Genomic DNA, 24650 nt, shown 5'->3' with positions numbered 1-24650 from the left:
TTAATATCCGGTGGATTAGAACCGGTTCTCAGCCAAAAAGCGAAAATAATGTATAGCATCTTATTACAGAAAATTACAATAAAAATCATAAAATCAATACCAGCTTTTTTAGCAATGCCCTACTGCACCTCTGGTCTAACAAAACTGGTATCATTTATATTACTATCCGCGGAAAGATGTTTATAATACAATGTGATAGATAACTATTTATTTCATAATTGGAACATCTCCAGCACCAGCTTTCACATTCAGATTCTTGGGTTGCTGATCCTATAATAACAGAGATGACAACATCCATAAAAACGTAGCACTGAAACGATAGGACAAACGGACATTAACACTTGTACAGTGTCAGAACTGAATATTTAGAATATAAATGTATAAGAGTCGAAGCAAATTTGTAAGTAAATTTGTTGAAAAACTGCTTGATACAGGATAATGTTTATGGACATACTGACATTTTTTAGGACTTGATTATAAAGTTGTTTTGCTTATAATATTGTTCTTTGTTGTCCCAGGAATCAATTATTGTTAAACAAATAGAAAAATCATAAAAATGGTCGTACGGACATACTGGTAATTATTATAGAGTTGCTACACTTTCTAAATCGTACCTAACTACTACAGGAATCATCATGCAAAGTCATGAAATCGAAAGGACAATTCTAACATGCCTAAATTAACGAATAAAAGCTATCTATCTCTGACGTACGGACGGACCCACCCTAATTATAGAAAAACTTTGCTTTTAAAAATCAAATTAAAAAGCCTTTCATTCATTAGATCTTAAAAATAAAGAGAGAGAAAAAAGCTAGGGATCTAAAGGGATAAGACAATGACCGATAATTTTTTGTACATCCTCAATGATGATACATAAAATTACTCCAATAGTAGATAACAATTTTTGGTCAAAAAGTCAACTTAATGAACCAACCATTTATTCTTTTTTTGGCCATATATTTGGCAATTATATATAAGCTCTGATTGTCTATGGTAATGAACTGCGCCAATCATGAAGAACATACGTGGATATTCATATTACAAGGGAAAAATTGTCATCAATTTAGGTTGCTAATTCCCATGTTATTTAGTGGTCAGTTTATTTATCTAGCAGGAGTGGAGGGGATGGGGGTTTGGGTAGAGAAAGTTATTTTAGCCCTCTACAATGTTCACTTTATTAGAATACATGATTATGGGGTGTAAGATCAAAGTCATAATGAATCAATTACTGCGCCTGTTTATGGCCAAGGAATTCCCCTTTACTACTATACCTGGAAGGAAACAACATTGGCTCCAAACTCATCTCCAAATGGATTCTCTTCGTCATCATCCGCCTAGATAGATAGATAGATATATAGATAGATATATATATATATATAGATAGATAGATAGATATATAGATGGATAGATAGATAGATAGATAGATAGATAACTACCTGTAGAACATCAGCTCCTGCGACATCAATACCCATGTTGCTAGTGCTCTCTTAACCATGGATAGATAGATAGATAGATAGATAGATAGATAGATAGATAGATAGATAGCTAGATAGATAGATAGATAGACAGATAGATAGATAGATAGATAACTACCTGTAGAACATCAGCTCCTGCGACATCAATACCCATGTTGCTAGTGCTCTCATAACCATGGATAGATAGATAGATAGATAGATAGATAGACAGATAGATAGATAGATAGATAGATAGATAACTACCTGTAGAACATCAGCTCCTGCGACATCAATACCCATGTTGCTAGTGCTCTCATAACCATAGATAGATAGATAGATAGATAGTTAGATAGACAGACAGATAGATAGATAGATAGATAGATAGACAGACAGATAGATAGATAGATAGATAGATAGATAGATAGATAGATAGATAGATATATAGATAGATAGATAGATAGATAGATAGATAGATAGATAGATAGATAGATAGATAGATAGATAGATAGATAGATAGATAGATAGATAGATAGATAGATAGATAGATAGATAGATAGATAGATAGATAGATAGATAGATAGATAGATAGATAGATATATAGATAGATAGATAGATAGATAGATAGATAAATAGTTAGATACATAGATATATAACTACCTGAAGAACATCAGCTCCTGCGACATCAATACCCATGTTGCTGGTGCTCTCATAACCAAATCTCTCCCTCCTTCTGTCAATATTCTTTCTAAATATTAATTATTTAGCATACTTTTTTTTTCTTTTATTATCGAAGATACTCTATATGTATGTCCGACCGTTAGGCTACTATTTAAGATAGACTACTGATTTTGTTTGTAAAGATATCCCTTACAAAAGAGCAACCACTAGTATACAACTTTCTTGTACCGTCGCGTCGGTCTGTCAGTCATGTTACGTGATTTATTATTAACCTTAAAATTAGTTTTCTTCCTTTGTCCATTCATAATCATATTATTAGTGTTGTCAACCTTGTTTTATATTAAACTAGCGGCTGTGTCCCGTGGAAGCCTCTAGGGGCACTTAAGGTGAGAGGAGAAAAAGTCTACACTCCTTAATTTTCAATTTGAGTCTTAAAAAAGAAAAAGTAATATGAAAATATTTTTTTTGGGGGGGGGAATTATTTTTTTATTGGGAGGATGGAGTGGAGATACCCTCCTCCAAAATATTTATAAGCCTTCACTGGACGTATAAGAAACTTAATTCTAAAGGAGAACCATATTGGTTCTGCGATTAGCAAGATCCTTCACTACAGACAAAAAAAGCTGACTACTTTATATAAATGAAAACATTTACCAATGGATATAGAATACGTGAATATTATGACAGGGAAATTTTGTTGTAAATTTAACTTGCTACTATGGACATCATTTATTGGTCAGTTCATTCCTTCAGTAGAAGAAAGGAAGGGTAAGAGGGTAAAGATGCTGGATAAAGGCTATCGTTATATTAGCCAGCTGAAGAAACATAGTTAACGTGTATGCGAGAATCTATCAAAATATCCACGTATTCTAAATCCATTTCCAGTAAGGCTTCGAAACCGATTAATATCTGATGGATTAGAACCGATTCTCAGCTATACTAAAAAATCATGTATAGCGTTGTATCTTCCAATTTTCCATAAATATTAAACTAATAAGCATAAAATGTGTTAGCTTTGGGGTAACAAACCTATTTTTAGTCTTATAATTTTCATTTAAAATCCGCGGAAAGCTGTCTATAATACGATGCAATATTCACCTGTGTGTAACTTTCATTTCAATAATTTCTTCAATTTCATTGAGTTGATCAGCGGATAGAAATTGCTTCATCACCAAACATTTCTTGCCATCGCTGTTTCTCTCACTAAAATTAAAATATCTGTTAGGCCTCTAGGGGTACTTGAAGAGGGGTGAAAAGAGAGTTACCCTCCAAGATAAAAGTTATAAACATAAAATGGACCTATTGGCTACTGACTCTAGGGGCGTGGTGGCGCTTCAGGTACAAGTCCTTTCCACGTCACCTTTGAACATACTCTGTATTTTAAATTACAATGTAACGCGCTCAACCAACCCTTTGATCGCACGACCTTTGTCTGAGACTGTCGTGCATGGTAATGTGTTACGGCCTTTTTTGGGTCCAGACATCTGACATAGCAACAGTAGGAACAATTTTTAAGTCTTTAGTTATGACGCTGACCGAAATTCGAACCTATTACGAGCGTATGCGCTATTTAATAGATTTGTAGGGTACTAAAATGGACCTATAAAGCTTTTCTCTACAGAAGAACCATATTGGTCCGGCGGTTAGTGAGATCTCAAGCTACAGACACACAGACAGACAGACATACTTTTATATAGGGATAGTAAAGTAACAGGATGTATGTTTCTTTCCATTATGTTTAGCCCCTAGAGATCGGGGAGCGTTAAATGTAACTTTTTTCTGGATTCACCAAGCTGAAAGTTTAAAATCAATTGGACAATTCCAGCATGCCCAAATAAATTAAGAGACGGAAGAAGGGACGGACATACATTAACTGTAGAAAAGATTTCACTTTAAAAAATGTATTATCATTATATTATTTGCATAAATTGTATTTAGCTGAGAAAAGGGGAAGTAGACTTAATGCACTTTAGTAGTAGCAAAGCTACCTTATATTAACTTGGTCTGTACGTACGTACGTTTGTCATTCTATAAAGTTTGGAGAAGGAAAGTGATTTTCTCGTATTCACTTTCATTCTCGTATTAAAAATGTTATTATTATTTAATCTTATAATTGTACATTCTATATCCGCGGAAAGCTGTTTATAATACGATACGAGAAATAACTATTCTTGTATTCAGTCGAATCCGGTGGATAGGAACTGGTTCTCATTCATACGAAAAAACTATGTCTAGCATCATATTATATACAGCTTTCTACGAATATAAAAAAAGCTATTTATAATACGATGCGAGAAATAACTATTCTCGTCTGCTATTAAAACTAGATTGCAGATTTTTTGTCCATCTGATGCAACAAAAAAAACATTTGTTTGTCAATTCATGATTTTTTTATGCATTCTTACTTAGGGATGTTGTCATCTTTGTATTTTTATATAATTGATCACTATAATCACTATGTAACACACAATAAAGGCATGAAACATCAGGGAGGGAGGAGACAATGGGTTGTTTATTACACTAGTCCGCAAAGTTTTCTTGGCACAAAAATTTTGGAGACTTTTGTTGAATTTTGATTAGTTGGTTCATCAAGTTGAGTGTCCAAAAGTTTCAACCAATAATTGTTATCTACAGAAGGAGTAATTTTGAGTATCATCATTGAAGATGTACATCCATTTAACGGCCAATGTCTTATCCCTTTAGATTACTGCTATGAGACACACAATAAATGCATGACACAAACATGATATACTTTTACAAATTGTTTCACTTAGATATCATAATTGTAAATAGGGTTTGGCAGCTGTAACTCAATACTACGAAAATGGTATAATGGGAAAAATTTAAACCTCAATTTAGGTGCTCATACAGACCACAGTTACTGGTAAATTTGTTCATATAGGAAGAGGGTAGGGGATTTTGTACAGGGGTGGATGTAGGGTAATGGTTATTTTAGCCAGCTGGGAGTATCACTTTATTAGAATACATGAAAACCTGGTTCAACATCCAAGTAATTACATATCGATATATACTTTTGATTAGGGTGCGGCAACTGTAGTTGAATACTCGTGTGTAATAATGCGTGTGTGTGTGTGTCTGTCTGTCTTTGCTAAAGGATTTCACTAAATGCTGAACCGATAAAGTTCTCCTTTACAATGTAGCTTCTCAGAGGTCCTTGTAAGGTTTATAGCTATTTTGGGGGAAGGTACCACTGTGGTAATACGGCAACAGACGGACGGGCAGTTTACAGAATTGCTACGCAGTGACTTATCATAACAAGCCTTCTGCACTAATCCCATTATATCACCATTTATCTCATGACCGCCGGTGACCCCGCTGTCCAGCGGTCAAACTGGCCTGGCTAAATATGGGGAGGGGCACGGACACGCAGCTATCACGCGCCCCTCATGCAATTATACAACCGGGAGGCGCTGCCTCCCCTTTTACCACAGCTACCCCCACAGACTGTCTACCGCCGTGGGCTAAGCCCTTGTGTCCCACACCCCCTTCAAACCTAACCTATTGTTATAATCTGTTGTATATATATAGTAAACATCCATTGTAAATGTATTCAGTTAAATATATAATTTCTGTATGACTAAATCCTGCTAGTTTGTTTTGGTAGAATACTTCAAGGCTAGGGCTTGTTGGATTCGAACTCGCAACCGGTGAGCTGAAACGCTTCGGCTTACCACACCACAACCATCTCAAGAGAAATCAAAGTGTAATTTTAGCGCCTTGGGACCTATGGTATTGATGCAACTGTCCCAGATGTATATTATATATATCTGGGAAATTTCATTGCAGAAAACAGCTAAACAATATTAATCACATAGTAAGGACTTGCAGACCAAGTTCGTAAAATATCTTTGCCATGATTTTTGAGATGGCTGTCGAGCCTTATTTTGAATAATAGGTCAACGTATCCAAGAAAAAATTTGTAAAATAAAAGATAAAAAATCATTTGCATAAGTAATATTAAACTTTGAACTTGGACTTTGATACAGATAATTGAATAAAAATATATGTACATAAATTTTATCATTTTAGTAGTGTTGTTGCTTTATAATTAACCCTAATTTATCCTTTTCATCAATAATTAACTCTCAACCCCCCCCCCCCCTAATTTTGAATATTTAGGGAAAAAAGTTATTTCTAGCCTCTGGAGGTGTTGATTTCCCTACAGGGATGGGATGTTCTAACCTTAAAAACCCTAAAACCTAACCTAAAAAAGCATAAAAAGTTCATTTGAGGGCCGATGCAATATATGATAATGATTTCAGATTTTCAATAACTTTTGTCCCACAAATATTACTAGAATTACTATGAAAAAATTTGCCCTTGTAAAAAGAACTAAAAGATAATAACGTACTTAAAATATTTGCAAGTTCAGAAGGAAAATTATACATGATTTAAACATGTTAGCTATTTTTTTTATTCAAATAGGGAGGGCAAGGTCTTTTTTATTTCATTAAAACTAAACATTCTGTTATATTTGTTTAAGTAATACCTAACAGACAACTAACCCTTTGATTGCACGACCTTTGTTTGGAAGTCTGTACTGTTCATGGAGTTGCGTCAGTTTACGGGCTAAGGCATTCCCCAAACTCTAACTATTAGTGTACTATGACGGTCATAGTAGCAGTTTGGACGTTTATTAGCGTCTTTATTATGATCCAGAAAGAGAAGAAAGGTATAGGAAAAAAGCTTAAAACTATCCTTAAGACTTAAATAAGGCAGTTTAAAACAATCACTGGTTCCCTAGAATCAGTTAGGTTGTTAAAAGTATTATAACATATAACGTACATAAAACAAACCTTACTACTTGATATTAAATACAAATAATAACAAAATAGTTGACACAATTTTTAAAGGGAAAAATTAAACTCAAGAGATTTCAAATTACGGCAAATTAAGGTGATTTCCTTCAAAATGAAGCACAGCAAACCTCTTATTTTGAAATAAATTTGAAATAAGGGTGGAGGGGTTAGTGGTTTTTATTAGGTTAGTCCTGAACGCAGGTTTAGACTTTGCAGAATTAGAACATCCCGCAGGGTTTAGGCACAAAATAAGAAATATAATAAAATTAAGGGGTGGTGGGGATTTGTGTGCTCGCTTGGTTTTCTAGGAAAAGCACCCAAACTACTAACCTATAAAGATCTTGTTGTCGTAACCTCTCCTTTGGAGGAATGCCTCGCTCCACAATTAGCACAGTTCGGGCCCACTGAAATAAATAGAAAAAATAATAACTTTTTTGCTAACTTTTTTATAAAATCATTTTTTAAAAATGATGTAAGTTCAATCAGCAGATATTCTAACTATAACTTGTAATGTAAATGTGTAAATATTTCAATAGATTATTTAGCAAAATAATGAAAAACCTCTATGTGATTCTGTGATTTCTAATAGACGAAATAAACTTACATTGAATGATTTCATCTAATTTTCAAACTTTGCGAGGCTTCAACAAAATTGAGAACTCAAATAATCTATCAGACAAAAAAACCATAGGACTTTATATAATAAAAAGTTTTTTTTATTAAAGAGAAATGAATAATGTCTTTTTAATGCATCTTTCATTAGATAAAGCCGGAAAAAGTCAGAATCACGGATTTTTTTATTCATAACTTGGGCTACTTAAAGGACGCCTGCAAGAAATAACACGCTTTAACTGCTAAAAGACTGCCACAAGAAGACCCAATACCCCAAATTATAAGCCTTCAGCTTCAATAACAAAAAAGTTCTAGGCATTTCAAAATAGCATTTTATGTACAATGGAATTTTTGAAAGATTTCCAATGCTCATAAAAGAAAAAAACAATATTAAATTACGTTGCCTAGACATAAAATTATAACCTTATCTTTGTCAGAAACTTAGATTGCCTGTAACTGATTACATTTTTACAATAAAAACACCACATTTCATAGTCAAAATCTATGAAAAAAAATCGATTTAAATTGCATTTTTAAACGAAAATCATAGCGGAAACAAAGGGGTAAACTAATACAAGCTTAGCTGTGATTGGTTGTTAAGCTGATTCAGCCTTCTGATTGGCTACAGTACATTCGGTACAACGCAAGTAAAACTTAATTTTTTTTAATGATTTTGACTATAAAAATGGGTATTTTTATTGTAAAAATATAATTAGCTACTGGAAACCTAAATTTATGACAAAAATAAGCTTATAATTTTGTTTCTAGGCCACGTAGTTTCATTTTAAAGTTTTCAACATGAGCATTGCAATTCTTTCAAAATTTCCATTGTACATAAAATGTCATTTTAAAATGCCTAGAACTTTTTTGTTATAGAAGCTGAAGGCTTCAAATTTGGGGTATTTGGTCTACTTGTGGCAGTCTTTCAGCAGTTAAAGCGTGGTATTTCTTGCAGGCTTCCTTTAATCTCAAACACTTATTGTATAATCCGATTACAGATTTATTTTACTTTGTCTTTATTTCTATACTGAAAATCTGCGCTATAACTTACTTTGTCCGTCAGTCCATTTTCGTTTTTTTTGCTTCCCTGCTTATTGTTTTCTATTCTTAAGAATAAATTGAAAATAATTGGGGGATTGTTCGCTTCAAGGACGTCCAATGGGAGGGGGGTAAAGGAATGATTAACCCCCACACCAGAATGAATTTGGGGTTGCCATATAGGTTCGTTTGTCAGGTTAGGTTAGGTAGGTTATATTGGATAGATTCGCAGGTATATTTCACGTCCTAAGCGCGGAAAGGTTTCATTGCTAGACAGACACTTTGAGGGAAAGTACCATATGGATATAGTTTTAATCCTTAAATTAGGAATGTTATAATTGCTCTATTGATTTCAAACCTGGAAAAATGACAATTAGGTAGACCATTAAAAGCAATTCTATAACAATACAATTCTGTTTAAATATTCTGTTTCTTTGTTATAAAACAAGGGGACTTAAAGCAGTTTATTACACTAGTCCCCAAAGTTTTATAATAACGTTAATAAGTTAACTACTTAGGGGACTTTTATTGAATTTTTATTGGTTGAGTGTCCAAACATTTCAATCACTAATAGTAACCTACAGAAGGGGTAATTTTGTGAATCATCATTGGGAATGTACATCAATATATTGGCCCGTGTCTTATCCCTTTAGATCTCTGGGTTATTGTCATCCTTGTCTCGTTTTCAATTACTCAATATTAAAACATTTCATTTAGAAGGTTTTAATTAAATCAATGAATACTATGGTTAATCCGTGAGGGAGGGAGGGGACATTTGATTGTAAATTACACTTGTACCCAAAGTTGCATTTCCATATTATTGTATTCGTTGGCTTAAAATTTTTGTTTGATTTCACACTAGTAGTGTCTTAGCTTTTCAACCGATAATTTCAATCTACAAAAGGGGTTATTTTGTTTATAACAATATTTATCTATCATTTATTGTCTTATCCCTTAAGATCCCTGAGATGAATGAACTAAATGAAAACTGCCAACTGCTTAACAAATTTTATAAGTTGTTGAAACAAATAAAGAAGCCAGGTTAAGCAATGAATGAAAGCACATTTAAATAGATTTATTATCCCAGATGGACTGTCAGACAATTTAAAACGTCTAGGTACCAAACAAAGATTTGTATTTACATAGATACATATATTATTTCTAATATTACGAGCGACGCAAATTTGTTGACAGCTTGTTTTATCCCAAGAAATTCAACTATTTATAACTAATATTAGGAATTCGACCAGCCATCATTTTTAATTATAAACCTTCCCAGGACCTGAGAGCCTTTACTGTAAAGGAGAACCATATCATTTATGTGGCTAGCGAGATCCTTACGGTTCACAGGCAGACAGAGCTCATATTTAATTTAGTTTATAGAAAAATGTATTTTTTTGGTGAAGGGGGATATTTTTTTTCTTGGGAGGGTTGTGGTACCCTCTCCTTTTGGGAGGGTTCTGTATATCATATCGGTTCTGCGGTTAGCGAGAAACTTTAGCACCAAAATGTGTACTTGCTCTAACAAATTATATTGCCGGATTATTAAATAGTCCAGGAAAAATCAATTATTATTATTATTAATATTGTCTAGTGGGATAAACAAGGATAACAACAACCATAAATATCGTGGATAGTACAAAGTTCTTTTGTAAACATAATGCCCTCCCTTCTAACAACAAATAATCTACAAATTGCAGGTGGTTTAGTTAGTGTGATTTTTTGCCTTTCGTTTAATGTTTTTTTATTTGAAAATTAAAAGAAAGTTTCAAAAAGTACAAGATCTTAAAAATTCCTTTCTCATAATTATTTATAGCCGGATCTTATTATATATTCAACAGGTTTTAAAATTTAAAAACAATTTCTTTTTAAGTAGCGAAGCTACTCTATTATTCCATTTTTTGTCCGTCAGTAAGTCAGCCCGTAAGTCTATTGGGGAAATGTGATTTTTTAATCTGCCATTAAAGATAGACGGCTGATTTTTTGTGAAGATTTCCTATTACTATCAAGTATGTTTGTCCGTCGGTCTGTTAGTCATGCTACATGCTAAAAAACGAAAATTACGTGTAATAGGTTTTGTGATTTTCTCTCTATTCTATTTTTTAACAAATGCTTTTTAAATCTTGTCCGTAAAAACGTCCATGATTTTTTTGCTTTGCTTCTTATAGAAGTTGTCATCCTTGTCTTTTTTTATATTATTAAACAATTTATAAATGTTCTAAGTAAAAAAGAAACATTTGGAGATAATTTTATAAGTCAACTGTTAGTGAAACATGGATGACAACATCTATAAGTAGCGAAGCACAAAATTATCAGGGATAGACTAACGGACAAAGTGAATTATGGAGCAAATGTTCTGTAGTCATAGAAATAATGATTAATAATAAGAAAGATAAGACGAACCAAAGTACAATACAAGTTGTATACTGAATCTTATTTTAAAAGAGGTACATAAACACAAAAAAGACAGCATTAACCATTAATTTTAATCTTCAGAAGCAGTAATTCTGTTATTATGATTAAGGGTGTTTATCAATTTATTGTCAATTTTAATGCACAATTTAGTTTAGCGAAGTAAATCAGGGATCTAAAAGGATAAGACAATGGCCGACATATGATTTACATCCCCAAATTTCTATATTCCCCAAAGATTTTAAGCCAATGAATAAGAAAAACCTTATTAAAAAACTTTGGGGACAAGTGTAATAAACAGCCCAATGTCCCCTCCCTTCCTTGAATTATATATGCATGCACTTTGACTTTTGAAAAGCGTTTGACAACCAACTAAAAATCTTTGAATGGGAAAAATTTAAACTAATTGCTAGAATAGGATAATTTTCGATTTTATAGAATTTTTATCTTTTGTTCAATTTTCACAAAGAAAAGAAAAAGAGGCCGTTTCCCTTAAGTGTCTTTTAGAGCACAGAAAATCCCCCCCTTCCTTAATTTTAAATAAATAAAAATAGGGGGGGGGGGGCGAGGGGCGTTTGTTTGTTTATTATTAAATAGATTCGGTCCGTAAAAATTATGCTTTCCCCTCTCACAATTTTCATTTTATTTCATAAATAAGTAAAGAGGGGGGGGGGGGGTATGGGGATTATTTCAGTGTTTAAGGAAAATCGCCAAAAATAAAAAGATAAATTAACTAGTTTAATCTTCCTAAAAAGGTAAAGAAACCAATTTAAATAAAGAATAGGTATATTTGAATAATAAAATTCAAATTTTAAATTGACTTATCAACAGCTGGAGTTGAGTTTATCCAAAGTTCAAAAAAATTGCCTCAATTTATTTTGGCGCGTTTATATACACCAAACTCTTCCAGTTTATTGTTGGGTATGATATATTGTGAAAATAAAGTAGTACGTTTTTTTTGTCTGAATCTAAAAATCTAGAAAACTGCTGGTCTGATGAATTGATTGTACTTTAGGGAAGCCTTTATATGTCTATTGATGTTTTTACACTATTTTCTGAACTCCCTCACCCACCCCTAGAGACAAGGGGCTAAGCAAGAATGTATTTGTGAAAAAAAGTAATAATAGTCAATATGTCTGTGTGTTCCAAAGGATGTCGCTAACCGCTGAACTGATATGATCCTCCTTTACAGTGTAGAAATCAACACTCAAAAAATGACCCTCTCCCCACCCCAAAGTTAAATGAAAACATTTACATTCAAGTGAAATTATAACCATATGGCTACAGACTTCCTGACGGACGGACTGACAAAGTGAATTATAGACTAAAAAAATTAAGTGAAAAACAAAACGATCATAACAATTAAATACCAGGGAAGAAGAGGACAATGGGCTGTATATTACACTAGTCCCCAAAGTTTTATTACAGCATTTAATAATTCGTCGAATTAACAACCTTGAGGACTTTTATCGAATTTAAATGGTTGGTTCATAAAGTTGAATGTCCAAACGTTTCAGCTACTGAATTTAATCGACAGAATTGATAATTTTGTGAATCATCATTGGGATTTGCAAATATAAATCAATTTAACGGCCATTGTCTTATCCCTTTGAAAATACTAACCTGTCGCATCCATTCATTTTTTATTTCAGCAATTTTCGCATACGTATCTCCCATCATAGCAATCAGTAAATTCAACAGCAGAATCACAACTATAATAGTTATTTATCGTATTGTAGACAGCTTTCCGAGGATATTAGAATAAAAAATATACGATTTTAACCAGTTTTGTTAGTCCAAAGGTGCTGAAAGCCCGGGTTAACAAATTGTTATTAATATTATGATTTTTTTATTTTAATATTCATAGACAACTGGCTATGATACGATACAATACATGATTTTTCAATATGGATTAGAACTGGTTCTAATCCAGCGGATATTGAATAGTTTCGAAGCCATACTCGAAATTAAATTGTAGCCCTAGAATATGGGAAGTATGGTTTTATCTCTTGCTATTTGAGAGAGATAGCTAATTCACTTTTGATAATTTCCTGCGCATACAGTATATAATGTATTTGGTACGTCAGTCCGTCAGTCAAGCTACAACGATGTTAATTAAAAAGATATATAAAATATATATGTGAAAGGTTTTGTGAAATAAAGAAGAAAAGATGAAGGCACTGAACATCTGCTTTATAGTTTATTTTGTCTGTTTGTCCATCCAGAATTTTTTTTGTGCTTTGCTACTTATGGATGTTGTCATCCATGTTATTTAACAATTTAAATCCATTTATAATTTGTTAGTAGCAAATCTACTCTATAATTCACTTTTTTCTTTCTGACCGTCAGTCCGTCCGTAACGTTATGGGGGAAACACGATTCTCTCCTCTGCTATTGAAGATAGATGGCTGAATTTTTTTTATGAAGATTCCCAATATCATGGTCAAGCATAAGAAAACATAAACAAGGATAACATCCATAAGTAGCGAATTTAAAGAGCAAGTATCAAAAACAAGAATATTGTAAGCTCAAAACAACGGAAAATATAATTGTGAAAATCCACAAAAAAATTAGCAAATCTGACCAAAAATACTAAAGATAATAACAAAAAACCTGCCTAAAAGCAATCCGACCGCCATGGATGTTTTATTCCTATTTATGCTCCATATTGATGTGAATTTTGACAAGAAGTTTAAGTATCTTTTATAGAAGCTGAGAAAATCACGTTTCCCCCATAACGTTTTATACGGACAGATGGACATTTCAAATTATAGAGTAGCTTCGCTACTAAAAAAGTGACTCACCTAACATAATAAAAATGAAGAAATGAATCTTGCCAATATATTCATGATTAGTGAAGGGAACTCCATCCCAAGCCATGCCAGTATCTCCTAGATAGATAGATAATCTTGCCAATATATTCATGATTAGTGAAGGGAACTCCATCCCAAGCCATGCCAGTATCTTTTAGATAGATAGATAATGTTGCAAATATATTCATGATTAGTGAAGGGAACTCCATCCCAAGCCATTCCAGTATCTCCTAGATAGATAGATAATCTTGCCAATGTATTAATGATTAGTGAAGGGAACTCCATTCCAAGCCATTCCAGTATCTTTTAGATAGATAGATAATGTTGCCAATATATTCATGATTAGTGAAGGGAACTCTATCCCAAGCCAATCCAGTATCTTTTAGATAGATAGATAATCTTGCCAATATATTCATGATAAGTAAATGGAAATCAAGCCCAAGCCATTCCAGTATCTCCTAGATATATAGATAGATAATCTTGCAAATATATTCATGATTAGTGAAGGGAACTCCATCCCAAGATATTCCAGTATCTTCTAGATAGATAGATAATCTTGCCAATATATTCATGATTAGTGAAGGGTACTCCATCCCAAGCCATGCCAGTATCTCCTAGATAGATAGATAATCTTGTTAATATATTCATAATTAGTGAAGGGAACTCCATCCCAAGCCATGCCAGTATCTCCTAGATAGATAGATAATCTTGCCAATATATTTATGATTAGTGAAGGGAACTCCATCCCAAGATATTCCAGTATCTCCTAGATAGATAGGTAATCTTGTTAATATATTCATAATTAGTGAAGGGAACTCCATCCTAAGCCATGCCAGTATCTCCTAGATAGATAGATAATCTTGCCAATATATTTATGATTAGTGAAGGGAACTCCATCCCAAGATATTCCAGTATCTCCTAGATAGATAGGTAATCTTGTTAATATATTCATAATTAGTGAAGGGAACTCCATCCTAAGCCATGCCAGTATCTCCTAGATAGATAGATAATCTTGTTAATATATTCATGATTAGTGAAGGGAACTCCATCCTAAGCCATGCCAGTATCTCCTAGATAGATAAATAATCTTGCCAATATATTCATGATTAATGAAGGGAACTCTGTCCCAAGCCATGCCAGTATCTCCTAGATAGATAGATAATCTTGCCAATATATTCATGATTAGTGAAGGGAACTCCATCCCAAGCCATGCCAGTATCTCCTAGATAGATAGATAGATAATCTTGCCGATATATACATGATTAGTGAAGGGAACTCCATCCCAAGCCATTCCAGTATCTCCTAGATAGATAGATAATCTTACCAATATATTCATGATTAGTTAAAGGGAACTCCATCACAAAACATGCCAGTATCTCCTAGATAGATAGATAATCTTGCCAATATATTCATGATTATTGATGGGAACTCTGTCCCAAGCCATGCCAGTATCTCCTAGACAGATAGATAACCATGCCAATATATTTATGATTAGTGAAGGGAACTCCATCCCAAGCCATGACAGTATCTCCTAGATAGATAGATAATCTTGCCAATATATTCATGATTAGTTAAGGGAACTCCATCCCAAGCCATGACAGTATCTCCTAGATAGATAGATAATCTTGCCAATATATTCATGATTAATGAAGGGAACTCCATCCCAAGCCATTCCAGTATCTCCTAGATAGATAGATAATCTTGCCAATATATTCATGATTAGTGAAGGGAACTCCATCCCAAGCCATGCCAGTATCTCCTAGATAGATAGATAATCTTGCCAATATATTCATGATTAGTGAAGAGAACTCCATCCCAAGATATTCCAGTATCTCCTAGATAGATAGATAATCTTGCCAATATATTCATGATTAGTGAAGGGATCTCCATCCCAAGCCATTCCAGTATCTCCTAGTATAACTTACCTAATGACATGAGGAAAACAGCCAGTATAGATTCGATGGGATTAGGCATTGGGTTCGACTCATCTTCGGATTTGAAGCTTTGGAAGATGATATAATAACCCTAGAAAAAAAAAAACAAGGATGACATTCATAATGACAAAACTCAAGAAATAAAATGTGCGTAGGAATGTCAAATAACCTGACCTTCATATTTGTATTTTAGTTGGGGAAATAATATGGATACCTTTACCCTGAAGTTTACAGGAAGGCCAAAGAATACATTTACTAAACAATCCTGAAGTGCCAGGATGCCGTGCTACCTTAATCCCTGATGTAGTAGCAGGAAGGCCAAGTTTTTCAGTAATGTGTGTTGTTCAAAAATAATATCTTTTTATACTTTATTCATGTTTTGTTTTATTTTCATCGAGTAAAAGATTCTTTACCTTCTGTTTGTGTTAACCCTTAACAGTCGGGCCCCTAGCCGCACCTTAATCGGTCGGGGGGGGGGGGGGGGGCGGCGGATCTTCATAAAATTTTAATACGTTATGTAGACATGTCAGAAAAGCTTAAGTTTAAAATTTGAAGTCTCTAGATCAAAAATTGCGGCCACAGGAGCCTTTTAAAGATTTCTGGAGACCTGGAGGATCAGGACCTGCAGGATCATACTTGGAACCTGAAAATGACTTGAACACCTGTATTTCATATAAGGATGTACTACTAGAGGATTTTTTAGTAATTTGGTATGATAAAGTGCTTTGTTTTAGTCAAAAAAATATTTTTGCTCTTTACCTGGATGACCCTGCCAGGTTTGCTAGCATCCTGTGCCCGCCAGGATGAAGATATTCAAAAAATTCCATCTCTCAGTTATGTGTCATACCCATACTTAAAAAGTCAAGCAGTTTGGGCTCTTTATCTTTCACACACAGAAAATGAGATAGAAAAAACCGGATGGGGGGGCGTTCAACGCCCCCCCCCCCCGACCGTTAAGGGTTAATACATATTTTTGCTAATTATACTCGTTTTTGTTTTCAGAGAGATATGAAAGATTTGCATGTTCCAATACATGTGATCATTGGCTAATGTATTGCTGTATTCATATATAAATATATTTATCAACTTTTACAAAATGATCTTTTCATATATTTAATTCCCCTTCTTTTTTCTTTCCTACCTTTTTCAATAAGTAAAAACATTTTTTTATACGAGCTACCGTTTTTTTTCAGGAATCGGCGACCGCCTTATAAAATCTAAAAAAAAAATGAAAGTCTAAACTTAACAAAAATATGGGAATTCCATTTTCAACAAATTTTTCAAAGCATCCAAAGGGGTCTAAATTTATGATTTAGTTGCGTCTGACGAGCACTGTTTTTTTTTAAATACCTGTGAGAAACCCATAACAAAAATGAAGAAAACACTTCCAAATCTGACAATATCCTAAAAATATAACAAAAAAGTGAAAAATTACTTTATAATTGGCATCTGAAGGTCATCAGAGAACTTTGAATGGCATCTGTGGCCGCAATTTTTAGACTTTGAATTTAGATCTTAATTATTTCTGTTAAAAAGTTTATTTATGTGGCATCTTAATTTTGTGAAAGTTTTTGCACTGCTAGTTTGAATCAACTAACCAATTTTAATTGGCTATACGAAACCATTTTAAAAGCCAACAAATAAGAGTATTTGACTTTAAAACTTTGGTTACTAGGATAATTTACAATCCAATGTCCCTTCCCTTACAGTATTATACTCTACTTAATAAGAAGTTGCGTGATTTCTAATTATAAATTTTTAGTTCAAAAGATACTCTATAATTGGGCTCTATTCATCCGTCTTTCTAAAATAGCAAAATAAACAGACAAAAGAAACGGACATTAGTCTGTTTATCACACTAGCTTTCCAATGATAAAGTTTTCTTGGCTTAATAACTTTGGAAACTCTAGTGAATTTTAATTGGTTGATTCATTAGGTGATGCTGTGAGTATTGGTGCAAAAAATATGACGTAACAAAAAAAATTAGCCAATGAGAGGCCACTATAAATTTTACCATTGGTCAATAACGGCCTCTCATTGGCTAATTTTTTTTGTTACGTCATATTTTTTGCACCAATACTCACAGCATCTCATTAGGTTCAGTGTTCAAATGTTTCAATCACCAATTTTAATCTACAGAAGGGGTAATTTTGTGTATCATCATTCGTGATGAATATCAGTTTATTGGGCATTGTCTTATCTCTTTAATCTATAATTGAGGTCTGTTAATCTGTCTGTCAAATAGAGCAAAATAAAAGAAGTTATAGAATATAGATGTTGTCTTTCTTGTTTATGTCTTTTTATGCATGACCGACAGAATGACGGACAAAGTGAATTATACACTTCATGCTCATTGATATTGGTAATCTTCACCAAAAATTTCAGCCGTCTATCTTAAATAGCAGATGAGAAAATCGTATTTCCCCCAGAGAGGTACGGACGGACAGTCAAAGGAAAAGTCCAACCAATGCAATGGGCTGTTTATCTCACTAGTCCCCAAAGTTTTATGCTAGGGGTGAACTAACTAGTATATCGAAAAGAAAGATCTCAAAACAGCATTTTTTTGTTGTAAAAATGATATGAAGGACACATAAATAAAGCATCTCTAAAAATCATGATCAAATCAAACGAAAGCAGTTTAAGAGATATTATGAATATGACTAAATGTTTTTACTTTGAATAAAACAGTAAAATAGCCCAAAACCATAACAAGGATCGTCTTAGGACATATTTAAAGCTTTCTTGAAATGGAGAACTTTCTCGGTTTAGTAGTTATTGAGATCCTAAGCTTCAGACAAAAAATTTATTTCGTTAAAGAATTGTTTATTTTTGGTATATCTTCTTGTTTATTACACTGGTCCTTAAAGTTTTATGATAACGTTTTCTTATTCATTGGCTTAACAACTTTGGGGACTTTAGTGAATTTTGATTAGTTCAAACACTAATTGCAATCTATAAAGGAGGTAATTTTGTGCATCATCACGGGGACATACATAAATTAATCGGCCACTGTCTTATCCCTTTATATCCCTGCTATTACATAATAGCTTCGCACTAAAAAAACAGGTAAAATAATTATATAATAAAATAATGTGTTTTTAGCATAAGTTGTTTTATAAATTGAGCAAAATTACTTGATGAAAAGTTTTATGAAAAGATGGAGTGGTAAATAGTTTTGACTTAAAATAAAAATAACAGATAAAGTGTGTCCGTTAAAAATACATTATGTGGTAATCAGTTGAAAATGATAAAAGCGGCTAAAATGTTTCTTTTAGCTTCCCGACTGCCATTGATGATTTATTATTAAATAAGCTTTATAATGATGGGAATGTTAACAAGTATATCTTTAACAACAGCCAATAAATTTACGTTTCCCCATTCTATATATATTTTTAAACTATGAATATAAAGTACCTAAGCTAGTAAAACAAGGATGACAACATCCATAAGTAGCGAAGTACTAAAAATTCATGGAAGGACAAACAGAATTATAGAGAAGATGTTTAGTCGATAAATAGCGATACGTTAAAAAACCTGACAGACGGACAGACAAAGTTAAATAACTAAAATTAAATTGAGGAAAACAGAATGAAAAATAAAACGAACTATTAAATCCTTTCAAGAAACCTACACACCTTGTTTTTAATTTTGAAAACTTTATTATTGACTTCTATAGAAATTTTGCTAAAGAAATATCTTTACACTTTAATGAATTATTATTGTTAATCAAAAATATATATATATGTTCGCAAAAAATTTTAACAAACAAAAGAAGGCTTAAACATAATTTGGAATATGGGAGATTCTGGTAAGCCGAGCGTTCTCGGCCCACAGGGTAACGAGTTCGGATTCAACGAGCCCTAGCCTTTAATTATTCTACCAAACAAACAAGCAGGATTCAATCATACAGAAATTATATATTTAAACTGAATAATATTTACAAGCAATGTTTACTATATATATACAACAGATTATAACAATGGTTAGGTTTGAAGGGGGTGTGGGACGCTAGGGCTTAGCTCCCGGCGGTAGACAGGCTGTGGGGGCAGCGGTGGTAAAAGGGGAGGCAGCGCCTCCCGGTTATATAAGCGCGTGAGGGACGCGTGATAGTTGCATGTTTGAGTCCCCTCCCCACATTTAGGCAGGCCAGTTTGACCGCTGGGTTGCGGGGTCAACAGCGGTCATGAGATAGATGGTGATATAATAAGATTAGTGCAGGGGGTTTGTTATCATAAGTCACAGCGAAGCAACTCTGTAAACTGCCTGTCCGTCTGGGTGTCGTATTACCACAAGATAATAATCGATTCCAGGAGCATTTTTACCATGAATAATCGTTTCCAGGAACATTTTACCATGAACAATCAATTGAACTTTTCTAGGGGTTTTCTTTGCCCCTTCCCTTTCTCTTTCCCCCTACTATGACGGCAATATAATAGGTATGCCAAAAGCGGTGAAATCTATATCCATTTTGTAGACTATGAAAACCAAGTGCCATGCCAATTTAAATGGGAGATAGTCGATCCCAGGAGCATTTATACGATGAATAATTGATACCAGGAGAATTTATATGATGATTAATCAATCCCAGGAGAATTTATACGATGAATAATCGATCCCGGTAACATTTTACCTGAGCCAACATTCTGTAGACCATGATAAACATAGACCCCACCAATTTAAATGGGAGATAATCGATCCCAGGAGCATTTTTACAATGAATAATTTATCCTAGGAACATTTTACCATGAATAATCGATCCCAGGAACATTTTACCTGAGCCAACATTCTGTAGACCATGATAACCATAGCCCCCCCACCCCCAATTTAAATGGAAGATAATCGATTCCAGGAACATTGTTACTATGAATAATCGATCCAAGAAACATTATACCATAAATAATCGATCCCAGGAGTATTTTACAATGAATAATTGATCCTAGGAGCATATTACCATGAATTATCGATCCCAGGAACATTTTACCATGAATTATCGATCCCAGGAAATTTTACCTGAGCCAACATTCTGTAGACCATGATAACCATGGGCCCAACCAATTAAAATGGGAGATAATCGATCCCAGGAGCATTTTTACGATGAATAATCGATTCCAGGAACATTTTACCTGAGCCAACATTCTGTAGACCATGATAACCATAGGCCCAACCAATTTAAATCCGCGACAGAAGAACAGAAAATGGTTTCCAGTCAAGGTCATAATGGCTAAAATATAAAGAGAAATCAATGCAATGTTTAGTGCTTTAAGAAAATGGGGATAGATGTCAATGCTTTTGGCCTACCTATTTAATTGACGTCATAGTAGATGGAAAGAGAAAGGGAAGTTGGAAAGAAACCACCTAGAAAAGAGATTGGGTAAAGGGTATTCCCTGACGTCAATAGAATAGATAGGCCAAAAGCAGTGACATCTATCCTCATTTTACAAGAGCACTGTACAGAGCCACAAATTTCAATAGATTTATTACGATAGATAATCAATCAGACATGATAATAAGTCAACTTTAAAAAAAGGAATTTCTAGCATATGAAGATTTCAGTCAAACAAGATTCAATTCATTTATACTAGCCACGATTTATAGAGAGATTTTTCCTTACACACAGATAAACACATGGACATCCTGTTACTTTTAGTTTATGATTACCTATTGTCATAGTATCTTCAAGAACACAGAGACAAAACAACCTTGCTGGGACCATATTGGTTCAGTGGTTAGCGAGATCTTTCCTTACACACAGAAAGACGAGCAGACATCCTGTTACTTTCATATTATGATTACCTATTGCCATAGTATCTTCAAGATCACAGAGGCATTACAACCTTGCTGGGACCATATTGATTCAGTGGTTAGAGAGATTCTTCCTTACACACAGACAGACACACAAACCAAACTTACACAGACATCCTGTTACTTTTAGATAAGGATTATCTATTGCCATAGTATCCTCAAGATCACAGAGGCATAGCAACCTGGCAGGTACCATATTGGTTCAGTGGTTAGAGATATCTTTCCTTACACACAGACAGATACACAGACATCCTGTTACTTTTAAATTAAGATTAATTATTGTCATAGTATCTTCAAGATCACAAAGACATAACAACCTTGCTGGTACCATATTGGTCCAGTGGTTAGCAAGATCCTTTGGTAAACACAAACATCCTGTTACTTTTATATTAGGTTTACCTATTGCTATAGTATTCTCAAGATCACAGAGGCATAACAGCCTTGCTGGAACCATATTGGTCCAGTGGTTAGAGAGATTTTTCCTTACGCACACACATCCTGTTACTTTTATATAAGGATTACCTATTGCCAAAGTATCTTCAAGATCACAGAGACAAAACAACCTTACTGGGACCATATTGGTTCAGTGGTTAGCGAGATTCTTCCTTACACACAGATAGACACACAGACATTCTGTTACTTTTACATTAGGATTACCTATTGCCATAGTATCTTTAAGATCACAGAGACATTACAACCTTGCTGGGACTTTGTTGGTTCAGTAGTTAGAGAGATTCTTCCTTACACACAGATAGACGAGCAGACATCCTGTTACTTTTAGATTAAGATTACCTATTGCATTAGTATCCTCAAGATCCATAACAACCTTACTGGGACCACATTGGTTCAGTGGTTAGAGAGATCCTTTGGTACACAAAGACATCCTGTTACTTTTAGTTTAAGATTACCTATTGCCATAGTATCTTCCAGATCACAGAGGCATGACAACCTTGCTGGGACCATATTGGTTCAGTGGCTAGCGAGATCTTTCCTTACACACAGATAGACTCACACACATCATGTTACTTTTACATTATGATTACCTATTGCCATAGTATCTTCAAGATCACAGAGAGACATGACAACCCTGCTGGAACCATATTGGTCCAGTGGTTAGAGAACTTTCCTTGCACACAGACAGACACACAAACCAAACTTACAGACATCCTGTTACTTTTAGATTATGATTACCTATTGCCATAGTATCTTCAAGATCACAGAGACATAACAACCTTGCTGGGGCCATATTGGTTCAGTGGTTAGCGAGATCTTTCCTTACACACAGATAGACGCACAAACATCCTGTTACTTTTAGTTTGGGATTACTATTGTCATAGTATCTTCAAGATCACAGAGACAAAACAACCTTACTGGGACCATATTGGTTCAGTGGTTAGAGAGATTCTTCCTTACACACAGACAGACACACAAACCAAACTTACACAGACATCCTGTTACTTTTATATTAAGATTACCTATTGCCATAGTATCTTCATGAACTCATAAACATAACAACCTTGCTGGGACCATATTGGTTCAGTGGTTATCGAGAATCTTCCTTACACACAGATAAACTCACAGACATCCTGTTACTTTTAGATTAGAATTACCTATTGCCATAGTATCTTCAAGATCACAAAGACATAACAACCTTGCTGGGACACACAATAGAACCTTAACAAGGATGCTAAGTGGTAGCTGTGTTTAGTGCCCTAGGAAAATGGGGATAAATGTCACCGCGTTTGGCCTACCTATTATATTGACGTCATAGTAGATGGAAAGAGAAAGGTTAGGGGGAAAGAAGCCCTCTAGAAAAGAGATGGGATATAGGGTATTTTCTGACGTCAATAGAATAGGTAGGCCAAAAGCAGTGTTATCTATCCCTATTTTGCTAGGGCACTAAAGAAAGCTACCCAAGTTGCATAAATGGATATAGAATACGTGGATAGTGTGCCAGATTCTCGCATATTCTGGTAATATGCTACTTCTAGCTGGCTAATACAACGATATTACCCCATCCCCTCCACTCTTACTGGAGGAATGAACTGATCAATAAATGACAGGATATATAGCAATTTTCCCCCTGTCATAACATCTATATATGTTCTACATCCATTTTACAGAAAAATAAATATAATGCAAATCTTAGAGCATCTATAAATTGTGTTTAAATTTTTCTGAATGAATGAGTCTTTAGACAAAAATGATATTGAACAATTCTACTTATTTCCTTTTTTATCTTTTCTACATCGAATCTTAATAAAAAGGGTCGGTCCGTTCGTCCGTATGGAACAGATAGCTGTTTTCGTTAATTTAGGAATGTTAAAATTCAAACTTTGCATGGAGATTCCTGTAATATTTCGGCACGATTTCGAAAGCGCAGCAACTCTATAATCGTTACTAGAATGTGCGTACATCCATTTTAACCGTGTAGATTTTTTAACTATTTTAACAAATTTTTATGTGATATAATACTTTGATTGATCTGATTTTTGAAATACTGATCAAAGGACAACAAAGTACAATATTATAAGCGAAGCAACTTTAAAATCAAGTCCTAAAAATGTAAGTATGTCCTTAAACATTATCCTGCATGATTATTCAGTTCTGACACTAAGTGTTATTGACCTTTGATCCTACCGTTTCAGAGCTTTGATTTTATGGACATTGTCATCCTTGTTTTTATATAACTTAGTTTCTCAATTGTACATTTTATAATTGTGAATTGTAAAGGTTTTGTAATATAGAAAACTTATATATTCGCTTTTCTTGAAGGTTCTCTTTCAGCTTTAAAATGTGTGATCAATTGGGACAGTATTGTATATTTAAAAGCGAAGTTTTTCTATAATTCAGGTCTGTCCGGACATTTAGCTCTTTTCATTAATTGAAGCAGGTTAGAATTGTCACGATTTCAAACTTTGCATGATGATTCCTATAACAATAAGGTACGATTTAGAAAGCGTAACAACTCAAAATCATTACCAGAAGGTCCGTAGGTCCATTTAAAACATGCTGATTTTTTACAAATTTTTGTATGTTATAATTGTCCTATTCATCTGATTTATGAAAAACTGATTCCTATAACCA

The 24650-nt window shown here is 33.9% G+C and overlaps 2 protein-coding genes across 2 annotated transcripts; both read right to left on the bottom strand.

The window, feature by feature from the left end:
- Positions 1 to 193: 193 nt before the first annotated feature.
- LOC145303695 (uncharacterized) lies at positions 194 to 13902 on the bottom strand. Its single transcript, XM_080145297.1, has 7 exons — positions 13819 to 13902; positions 12638 to 12726; positions 7283 to 7356; positions 3231 to 3335; positions 2112 to 2199; positions 1272 to 1334; positions 194 to 270 (listed from the first exon to the last, which is right to left on the bottom strand). Exons 1-7 carry the CDS (start codon positions 13892 to 13894, stop codon positions 208 to 210), a joined length of 558 nt encoding a protein of 185 aa, XP_080001423.1. The 5' UTR covers positions 13895 to 13902; the 3' UTR covers positions 194 to 207.
- Positions 13903 to 14877: 975 nt separating this feature from the next.
- LOC145335335 (transient receptor potential cation channel subfamily V member 5-like) lies at positions 14878 to 23238 on the bottom strand. The gene is made up of 6 exons (XM_080181071.1): positions 23174 to 23238; positions 20885 to 20982; positions 17112 to 17165; positions 15753 to 15852; positions 15229 to 15282; positions 14878 to 14897 (listed from the first exon to the last, which is right to left on the bottom strand). Exons 1-6 carry the CDS (start codon positions 23181 to 23183, stop codon positions 14878 to 14880), a joined length of 336 nt encoding a protein of 111 aa, XP_080037197.1. The 5' UTR covers positions 23184 to 23238.
- Positions 23239 to 24650: the final 1412 nt, after the last annotated feature.

The sequence above is a fragment of the Acartia tonsa genome, chromosome 13, assembly GCF_053477335.1.
Source record: "Acartia tonsa isolate MP-2025a chromosome 13, ASM5347733v1, whole genome shotgun sequence".
Taxonomy (NCBI): domain Eukaryota; kingdom Metazoa; phylum Arthropoda; class Copepoda; order Calanoida; family Acartiidae; genus Acartia; species Acartia tonsa.
Note: the sequence above shows the minus strand (reverse complement) of the source record. Positions and strands in the feature narration are given on the sequence as shown.

Excerpts from the sequence above, each read along its gene's own strand:
- LOC145303695 (XM_080145297.1), bottom strand. The coding sequence starts at position 13,894 with ATGGCTTGGGATGGAGTTCCCTTCACTAATCATGAATATATTGGCAAG. Across the intron at positions 3,336-7,282 it reads CGACAACAAGATCTTTATAG|TGAGAGAAACAGCGATGGCA; the intron begins GTTAGTAGTTTG and ends TTTTAATTTTAG. Across the intron at positions 271-1,271 it reads CCAATGTTGTTTCCTTCCAG|GATCAGCAACCCAAGAATCT; the intron begins GTATAGTAGTAA and ends CTGTTATTATAG.
- LOC145335335 (XM_080181071.1), bottom strand. Across the intron at positions 15,853-17,111 it reads TTGTTATGGGTTTCTCACAG|GGTTATTATATCATCTTCCA; the intron begins GTATTTAAAAAA and ends TTTTTTTTCTAG. Across the intron at positions 14,898-15,228 it reads CAATAATCATGAATATATTG|GAGATACTGGCATGGCTTAG; the intron begins GCAAGATTATCT and ends TTATCTATCTAG.